Source organism: Aspergillus ruber (genome assembly GCF_000600275.1).
Source record: "Aspergillus ruber CBS 135680 unplaced genomic scaffold scaffold00004, whole genome shotgun sequence".
NCBI classification, from domain to species: Eukaryota; Fungi; Ascomycota; class Eurotiomycetes; order Eurotiales; family Aspergillaceae; genus Aspergillus; species Aspergillus ruber.
Window position 1 is genome coordinate 162,244 of NW_024467300.1, and position 9,053 is coordinate 171,296.

Sequence of the window (9,053 nt, forward strand, 5' to 3'; positions counted from 1 at the left end):
TTTTTTTTTTTTTTTTTTTTTTTTTTTTTTCTTTTTCTCTTTTTTCTTTTTGGAAGGATGTTTGAGACAAACCTTATGAATGAGATAATTAAGTCTTCTTCATGTTGCATCCTCGGGATGTATCTGTTTTGTTTCCTGGCGCTACGGGGGAAAACGATGTCGTTTAGCGGTTTTTGAGAGAATTATAATGGTTGAAGTGTTGAGCTGACCTTTTCTCTCGTGATATATCATTGAAGCCCGCGGAGTCTCTTTTGATGGGTAACTTTTATTTTTATTGTGATATAACAGAGGTGGCTCTGTTTCTGTCCTATTGACCTGCTATCTGCCATGGGCTGAATGTTGCTCATAGTCTGAGGCGTGGAACAAATAACCGGGATGCGCTTAAATATCTAGAGAAAGAGGAGCAATATTTGGCGTTTTTTTTTTTTTTCTTCTTGTATACATAACCGATACAATTATCTTGACGAAGTGTGCTATGGTGTAGCTTAACTGTGCCACTTTGTTCCCCACTATCATCCCTCCCCCACTTCCCCACGACCTCACCTCTTTCACAATCTCAAACTGATCAGCTTCAACCACTTACTACTATTTCTATATCCTAACAACATGTCCGGCCCTGCAAAGAAAGAATTCCTCTGCATCTGCCCCGACAAGCCGGGTGTCATCGATAAGCGCTTGGAAGTCCGGGGGTATGTTTACACCACAAACCCATGTATCGAACTTGTAACATGACGACTAACAAAATCAGAAACCACCTCGAAGGCGCCACGAAACTCGTCAGTGAGGGTTCTCTGGTTCTCGGAGGTGCGTTCATTCTTCCTCTCTCCTACTCATCTACACTATCTATCTATTATCTGAGGAGAAGGCTGATAAAAAGTAGGAGCGATGTTCAACGACTCGCACCCTAAGGAAGGCGAAACACCTTCGTTCAAGGGCAGTGCTATGATGCTGCTCGCTGAAAATGAAGAGGAGGCAAGAAAACTGTTGGAGAACGATGTTTACACGCGCAATGGCGTGTGGGATATTGAGAATGTGCAGATTATCCCGGTACGTCTTTTTCTCTGAGATGCGGAACAGTGGCTAATATTTTTTTTTTTAGTTCAAATCGGCCGTGAGACTTCCGCTGTAATTCAATACGCATCACTGAACCAGAAATGAGGCAGCTAGTCAATAACTATAACATTCTTCCCACTCGTCGTCCCCTTCAAATACGCCTGTCTCATCTCCTCGGCCTCTCCCATCTTCCACTCTTTGACATCAACGTGTAACCCATTTTTATGCACCAATTTCACTAATTCCTCTGCCTGCTTCGTATCCGCAACCAAAGATCCCACCAACTTAATATCCTTATAGATTGTAGTGAGATACGACATCGCAATCCCTTTCTCAGGCTGTCCGAGTAGCACCATCGTCCCGTGTTTGCGGGTAAGCGCTGCGGCCATTTCAAATGCGGCGGGGTGGTCTGTTGCGAGGACTGTGGCATCGAGACCCGGGTAGCCGTATTCGTTGGTGGTGACCTTGTTGATTTCTGAGAGCGAGATTTCGACTGGATCGCTAGAGAGGATTAGAGCGTCCGGTTTGTGGGTATAGGATGCTACGGAATGGAGGGCGGGTTTTTTGGCGTCGATTGCTGCGACTTTGTAGCCCTATCAGATACGTTACTTAGTGCTCGGAGCATAGGATATAAGAGGGATAACGGAGGGAGGCATACCATGCATTTAGCAACTTGCGTCCCAATGTGGCCCAATCCGCCAACTCCCACAATACCAATCGACCCGCCCTTGGGCACCTCTGCGCGTACAATACCACCGTAGATACTGATTCCCGCGCACATCAGCGGAGCCGCAATTTTGAAGTCCATGTCATCTGGGATTTTGACCATAAAACGGGCGTCGCTGTGCATCGTTAATGGTTTGTTCAATAATGATGGGCGAGAATGAGACCCACGCAACCATATACTCCGCCCAAGCACCATCAGTCGTTATACCTTTCATCAACGGGTTATCGCAGTATATAGGCAGACCAGCTTTGCAGTCTGGACACTTCCCTGTACCTATCAATCAGCTATCGCTCCTTCAACCATAACATAAAGACAAAAGAAAGAGAGCATACCACAAACACTATCAAAATTAATACACCCGACACGATCCCCCTTCCCAAACCCTTCCACATCCTTTCCAACGTCCACAACAACCCCCGCCGGCTCATGAGACCCGATAAATGGGAGTTTTGTGCCGAACTCGCCGTTCAGCGCCATCAGGTCTGTGTGGCAGAAACCTGCAGCTTTGATGTGAACGAGGACTTGGTGGGGTTTTGGGGATGGGATTGGGATGTCATTGTGGACTTTGTAGGGTTCGTTGTAGGCGTGGATTTGGATTGCTTTCATTGTTGTTTTTGGTGCCGAAGAACTATGTGTGAGTGTATTTGTGAGTGTATGGGAGGGATTAATTTTATTGTAGAGAGGAAAGAGGGGAGCTTTATCTAGTTCCAAGACCTATGAATTATAAATCTGACAAGTGGAGGCGCTGGGGATACTAGAGATCTAAATTCTCCGAATTGGGGATGGTTTTGGTATGGAGCGCTTAGAAATGCCACAGGAGCGGTCTAACGTCATTGAACCGTATTTATAGATATGGAAACTGGAAGCGTAGTACATTCTCGTACTTTGCACACCATCTAAATAAATGCGGAACTAATATAAAGGCAGAATATAGAATGCAAGGTGGAGCGTTCATAGCTTCGCCTTTAGCTTGAGCATTGCCTCGGCCACTTTACGTCGCTGGATCTTTCCAGTGGCTGTCTTGGGGATTTGTGACACGATAAAAATCTATTCATGTCAGTATCAACCTGATCTAAGCGTCCTCGAAGAGGGGCACGTACGTGTCTCGGCACCTTGAACTTAGCCAGCTTATCGCCCACCCATGACTTCAACTCTTGATCGGTCACACCTTCGCCCTTCAAAACAACTGCTGCACCAATATCTTCGCCATAGTGACCCTCATCGGGAATGGCGAAGCTGACGGCCTCGGCCACCTTGGGGTGATGGAGAAGCGTATTGTCGATTTCTATAGGACTGATCTTTTCTCCGCCCTTGTTGATGAGTTCCTTGATACGGCCGGTGATGATCACATACCCAGCTGGGTCCTTGATACCCTGGTCACCAGTACGGAAGAATCCGTCCCTGGTGAAGGATGACTCGTTGGCTGATGGGTTGTTCAGGTAACCCTTGGTCACGTTCTCGCCGCGGATGCAGATCTCTCCCGGCGAACCTTGAGAAACCTCCTTGTCGGCACCATCTAGGATCCGCACCTCGACACCTGTTCCAATGCCAACGCTACCGGGTTGTCGCTTACCAGGTGGGAGCGGATTGCTGGTCATCTGGTGTGCGGCCTCGGTCATCGCGTAGGCTTCGAGAACAGGGGCTTTGAATGTCTTTTCCAGGTCTTGGAAAGTCTTTGGCGATAACGGCGAGGAGCATGAGCGGATGAAGCGGATGCTCGGAATAGGGTTAGGCAACGGGGTTTTGAGTAGAATTTGATGGATCGTCGGCACCGCGGTGTACCAGTTGGCTTGATAGTTGACAAAGTCTGCCCAGAACTCCGAAGCAGAGAATTTCTGAGGCACAATGACTGATCCCCCAGCGTAGAGAGGAGCCAGAAACGCAGCCAGAAGTCCATGGACATGGAAGAGAGGCATCACCAAGTATGTGCGGTCTTCAGGGGTTAACTCGTACGTAGCTTTTATGTTTTCTGCGCGCTGTCAGCCACCAATAGAACACTGTTGTCTCGAAAAATCACCCACTCATGGTAGTTGTCAAGTTATTATGTGTCAGAGGAACCTATTACAATGTCAGCAAGCATATTGATATAATCGTTCGTAAAGACATACAGCTTTGGGTCTGCCAGTTGTTCCACTTGTATGCAAAACCAAAGCGATATCATCTGGCTGCGCTTCTTCCACCTGAAGACCTAGGCTTCCAGCCAACTTGCCCTCTTCCTTCACATCCAAAACCACCTCTTCCCCATCCCAGTAGCATTCCGCAATCGCAGCCTGATACTTGCGACCCGCTTGCACAGCCGGACCATACTGTTCATATGCGCCCCGCGGAATCAACACTAGCGTCGAGCTGAGATCATCAATGTAAAATTCAAATTCCTCCCCTTTGTATGCCGGGTTGAGAGGCGCAGCAATACCTCGTTGCCATGAAACCGCCAGGAACGACACGACGAACTCGTATGAGTTCACTAGGGCTATGGAAACAGCAGCTCCATGAGAGACTCCCAGTTTCGCTAGCTTGGCCTGGAAACTGGCGACGTGCGAGTGAAGCTGCTGGTAGGAGATGGCCAAGGGGTTGGGCTTATTCGGAACGAGGACCGCAAGACGGCTGTTCTCGGACGAGAACGAACGGGCAAGGGTAGTAGCCATGGCTGGGGTATGGAGTACAAGAGGCTTGTTATCCGTAATATGTACAACTGAGGAAGAGCAGGGTATATACAATAGTGAAAATAATATATAACAGAAGAAAATGGTTTAATTTGAAACCGCACCAAATATGATGCCTAGAAACATCTCCTCTCTCCCGTCCGTACCCCGGATCCTTTTCCGTCTAAGCGCCCTAACTAAGTAATGATGTAATTATCGGCTCGGCTAAGATTAGTTAGCCGTTATCAGTTAGTAATCAGATATCTAAACAGAGCAAACGTAGCAAACATAACAAATGGATCGACGAAGCAGCATCGAGTCGACGAGACTCCGTCAACCACCTCGGTAACTGTCCCTCTTTTGACCCCCGATTGCCAACATGGCCTCCGATCAAACACCATCTAAGCCGGGCTTGTCACTCTATGCGAATTTACTTGACCCCTCTGCCGAATCCCCGGCTCCGGGGACAATCTCGCGCGCGCCCGTCGTTTTTAAGCAAAGCTCTGAAGACAATGCGCAGTCAGATGAAGCTGCTAAAAAGCAGCAGTTGAATCCTGGTAGCTTTCCTACCCTGCTCTTGAATATTTCCCTTGCGTCATAATATCAAAGTTGTTGAACATGCTGATTGCTCACTTGCCTCCCACTTTGCCTTTTCAGCTGCTCTCCGATTCCAACCCACCAAGAGACCCCAGTTATCAGCGCAGAAACCGAAGCCCAAACCGACATTACCCAAGGCTGTTGCTGCGGTTACTACTCCATCTGCGCCTGCTCCGCCAGTAATGACCACTCTGGCAGACTGGGCCGCCGACGATGACGATGTTAATGGCTTCTACGCGGGAGAAAAGAGACAACGAGGCGGCCGCAAGAAGCGCAAGAAGAACCGCGAAGCGCAGGAATTTGTACAGAACTGGGACGATATCTACGACCCGACTAGGCCAAATAATTACGAGGAATACAAGCATAGCGACGAGCAGATTGCCGAGGTTCGAGAATGGAAAGACCGTCTCTATGCACATCGCATGGCGCGCTCGCCCAGCAGAGATTCGTATAGCAGCGATGGGCGCCGGCCAATGAACCGTATGTATTATGCTAGATGGATGAAGTACAAATTTGCTAAATTCATTCTAGGGCAATTTGCTCCTCCAAACAGCTTCGCGCCGCCTCCAAACCTCAACGACATTCCGCCAGAGCCGTCCGTGTCGCTTCCCGATGATCTCTCAGGTGAATATGGTTTTGCTCGACGTGCACAAATGACAGCAGGCATGCCAGATGACGCGCAACCTCCGCCGCCTGCCCCAGTTCCAGACGATTCCACCGGGGACGATGCTTATGCCAGGCGCCTTCAAATGTTTGCTGGATCGCAGGCCCCGGCGGGAACTACGCCACCACCACTTCCGGGCCGAGCTATAGACACAATACAGCCATCTTCAGCAACTATTTCTCGTGCGCCAGTCCGTTATATCCTCCCACCACCTCCAGAAGACATCCCTGCATCGGAAGCGGAACTTGAAGAAGTCTTTGCCAAGGAGAAGCCTACTGAATATGGAAGCGAAGGCGAGAGAGATGGCAATGACGAGCGCTCGTTGCGTCCCGGGCAAAAAGGTTTTGCTGAGCGGTTGCTGGCAAAGTATGGCTGGACAAAGGGCTCCGGTCTTGGTGCAACTGGGTCTGGCATTGTCAATCCGCTGCAAGTAAAGGTTGAGAAGCAAAAGAAGCGACCAGATTCCGAAGGCGGTGGTTTTGTTACTCCGGCAGGTCGAGGGAAGATTATCGGTGGCAAGAAGAAGGCAGCAGAAGACGAGGGCAAGTTTGGTCGGATGAGTGAGGTTATCGTTCTGAAGGGCATGCTCAATGGTTTAGACCTGGATGCAGAGTTGGAAGGTGGAAACTTGATCCAGGAGATTGGGGAAGAATGCTCACAGAAGGTTGGCTTATCGAATCCACTTGGTTGTCGGCCTTTCTAATTCCTGTGCAGTATGGCAATGTTGAGCGAGTTTTCATACCTCGTGATTCGCAGCCTCCAGTGCCTGTTTTCGTCAAATTCACCAACCAATTATCAGCTCTACGGGTGAATTTCATTTCTACAGACATCAGTACGGAATTACGCTGACCATATCTTAGGCTGTGAACGCACTCGAAGGACGGATATTCAACGGAAACCCGATCACGGTTCGATTCTTCGATAATGTCAAGTTTGAGCAGGGGATATACGATGGTCAATGATAATTGAAGGAGACTCATGTCTAAACAGGAACATACACTTACTTTCGGTCTGAATAAAAATACATTTTCCAAAATGCGCCAAAACCGGACCTTCACTTGGAAAACCTGTTCCAACACAAATTAACTAGTCAAGGTCAAATCAGCAAAACCAAACAAATGCAGATAATAAAACAAGAAAAGACGTTCATCAGAAAGGATAAAGGGAGACACCGGTTACCTCAACCTCAAAACGTGACTAAATCAAACAACTCCAATTCATCCGTTTGATTATTTTCGTCGAAACCCACCACGTCTTCGTCATCGCCATTGAGGAAAATGCCACTATCATCTCCGACAGAATGCTGCAGTTCTAGCTCTAATTCCATGTTAGAAAGAGTGCTCGAAAAAGTGCCCAGGGCCTGTGGTCTCGAACTCTCATCTGCGCAAGCCCGCATCAGGCTAAGTTTCCCCTTTGCAAGACTCTCTTCATGCTTGCAGGACATACATGCCCCGAACACAGGGATGAGGATGCATTCAGGTCTGTAGCATTCGTACCCTACCTTCAAGGCCTGTCTGCATGAGATGAGAAGATTGTAGGCGGAGTCCTGATGGTAGCAGACGGCATGGTACCAAGTAATTTGATGGCACATGGCGAATGTCTATTCTTTTTGTCCTTCCCTAGTCTCGTTGGGGGTATAGTGATAAGAATTTAGAAGCAAAGAATTGGGATTATCGAAGGGTAAGAGATTTTTAATTGGTAATAGAATGTTTTTATACTCCTACATTCCATTCTTTGTAGGCCAATTCTCTTTGGTGGAATTTACCTCATACATATTTGACACGCTAAACGATGATTTCCAGAATCAGGACATGGAACGTTCCTCTCTACAGCCGGAATCTTTATATAGATCCCTGTACCAACTCTTTGATGTCAAGATCACACTCTGGCTGTAATTGCAACACACAAAGAAAGATGCCAGTAAAAGAGACAATCCAAACAAATATAGATACTTGTTTGGAGTGTGTCACTAGTCAATGTTCAAATCACGAAGTCCTGTATGTCATGTGACCAATCTGTATCAGCTGTGGAGGTGATTGGCTGTGGGGCACTAGACCAGGAACAACTGATTCCTTCACTGCTGCAACAACCTACTCTAATCTCTCTTTCTCTCTCTTCTCTGCGCAGTAAGCTCCTCTTTTCTATCCTTAATTTATACACCTCTTTACTACTCTCTACACCGTCCCTCTGCTTATAATCGCCACTCATATTACGACATCGCGACCTGATCGACCGCTTTTTACACGATGTCGCTCTGCCAGAACCGTCTCACGGAGGAGAGGTACGTCAGCCAATGCTCCCCTCCCCCCGGCGAGATGCCTTATGCGCGTGGACCAACAGCACAGGAAAAATACTGATTGCGCGACAATGACAGAAAGCAATGGAGACGTGACCATCCTTTTGGGTTCTACGCCCGACCCTATCGCAACCCCAACGGGGTTTTGGATTTAAAACGCTGGGAATGCGGTATCCCAGGAAAGCCCCAGACTCTGTGGGATGGTGGTCTGTTCAAGTTGGATGTTACGTTTCCGGATGGTGAGTTGGCTTTATGTATCGAGTGAGAAATTGGTCTGACTTTCATTCTTCATTTACAGAGTACCCTACGAAGCCTCCGAAGTGTACGTTTCCCTATCTCGTTTGAAGCGAAATGTATAAAAAGAGAACATACCTAACAGAGTGCAATACAATAGGCAAATTCGTCCCTCCGCTCTTTCACCCTAACGTGTACCCCTCTGGCACCGTCTGTCTCTCGATCCTGAACGAAGAAGAGGCCTGGAAACCCGCTATCACGATCAAGCAAATCCTCCTCGGTATCCAGGATCTGCTGGACGACCCGAACCCTGAATCTCCCGCCCAGGCCGATGCATACAACCTTTTTAAGAAGGACCGCCCGGCCTATGAACGACGTGTGAAACAGGTTGTCCGTGAGAATCCGGCTCTTTAGTCCGTGTGTCGGTTGAGTCTTTCTGTTTCTTTTCTGAATTTCGTTTAGGGGTTCTGGCGAAAATTAGCGACATCTAAGGGTCCGTTGATCTTTTTGAACATGTGCTGCACTCTTTTTTTGCTTTATACGGGGAGTACGGGCATCTTGATCGATCTTCGAAAAGGAACTACGAATTATGAATGTCTATGAGCTGTTAGATTCTCTCTCTCGCTTCTGTATTGAAAACAGATACAGGGTTGTATATGCCGTGATGTTGCATTGACTTCGTTTCTACTGATTATTTTCGACCGTCCTTTTCAGCGAACAAGGCACATTAACGCGAAAGGCTGATGGCTAGAATTTGGCAATTGCCATCAGTTTTTTTTTTTTTTTTTTTTTTTTTTTTTTTTTTTTTTTTTTTTTTTTTTTTTTTTTTTTTTTTTTTTT

The 9,053-nt window shown here is 47.5% G+C and overlaps 6 protein-coding genes across 6 annotated transcripts; 3 read left to right on the top strand and 3 right to left on the bottom strand.

Annotated features, from left to right (window-relative positions):
• Positions 1-579: 579 nt before the first annotated feature.
• Positions 580-1,065, top strand: EURHEDRAFT_449119 (uncharacterized protein; the record flags this gene model as incomplete). The annotated part of the gene is made up of 3 exons (XM_040783788.1): positions 580-689; positions 749-804; positions 878-1,065. Coding segments are annotated over 3 exons (354 nt in total), but the record flags the coding sequence as incomplete, so codon positions are not given.
• EURHEDRAFT_260988 (zinc binding dehydrogenase) lies at positions 1,036-2,565 on the bottom strand. Its single transcript, XM_040778128.1, has 4 exons — positions 2,113-2,565; positions 1,948-2,047; positions 1,712-1,895; positions 1,036-1,646 (listed from the first exon to the last, which is right to left on the bottom strand). Exons 1-4 carry the CDS (start codon positions 2,384-2,386, stop codon positions 1,164-1,166), a joined length of 1,041 nt encoding a protein of 346 aa, XP_040641577.1. The 5' UTR covers positions 2,387-2,565; the 3' UTR covers positions 1,036-1,163.
• Positions 2,438-4,583, bottom strand: EURHEDRAFT_409177 (acyl--CoA ligase). The gene is made up of 4 exons (XM_040781019.1): positions 3,889-4,583; positions 3,802-3,838; positions 2,881-3,749; positions 2,438-2,827 (listed from the first exon to the last, which is right to left on the bottom strand). The coding sequence occupies exons 1-4, from the start codon at positions 4,423-4,425 to the stop codon at positions 2,732-2,734; spliced, it is 1,539 nt and encodes a 512-aa protein (XP_040641578.1). The 5' UTR covers positions 4,426-4,583; the 3' UTR covers positions 2,438-2,731.
• A 218-nt stretch (positions 4,584-4,801) lies between these two features.
• On the top strand, positions 4,802-6,645 carry EURHEDRAFT_512980 (putative G-patch DNA repair protein (Drt111); the record flags this gene model as incomplete). The annotated part of the gene is made up of 5 exons (XM_040786113.1): positions 4,802-4,979; positions 5,080-5,499; positions 5,551-6,347; positions 6,398-6,490; positions 6,544-6,645. The coding sequence occupies 5 exons, from the start codon at positions 4,802-4,804 to the stop codon at positions 6,643-6,645; spliced, it is 1,590 nt and encodes a 529-aa protein (XP_040641579.1).
• On the bottom strand, positions 6,629-7,414 carry EURHEDRAFT_261165 (uncharacterized protein). Its single transcript, XM_040778129.1, has one exon. The coding sequence runs from the start codon at positions 7,272-7,274 to the stop codon at positions 6,870-6,872; it is 405 nt and encodes a 134-aa protein (XP_040641580.1). The 5' UTR covers positions 7,275-7,414; the 3' UTR covers positions 6,629-6,869.
• Positions 7,415-7,773: 359 nt separating this feature from the next.
• On the top strand, positions 7,774-8,964 carry EURHEDRAFT_409183 (E2 SUMO-conjugating protein UBC9). Its single transcript, XM_040781020.1, has 4 exons — positions 7,774-7,964; positions 8,058-8,218; positions 8,278-8,301; positions 8,374-8,964. Exons 1-4 carry the CDS (start codon positions 7,930-7,932, stop codon positions 8,625-8,627), a joined length of 474 nt encoding a protein of 157 aa, XP_040641581.1. The 5' UTR covers positions 7,774-7,929; the 3' UTR covers positions 8,628-8,964.
• The last annotated feature ends 89 nt before the right edge of the window (positions 8,965-9,053 follow it).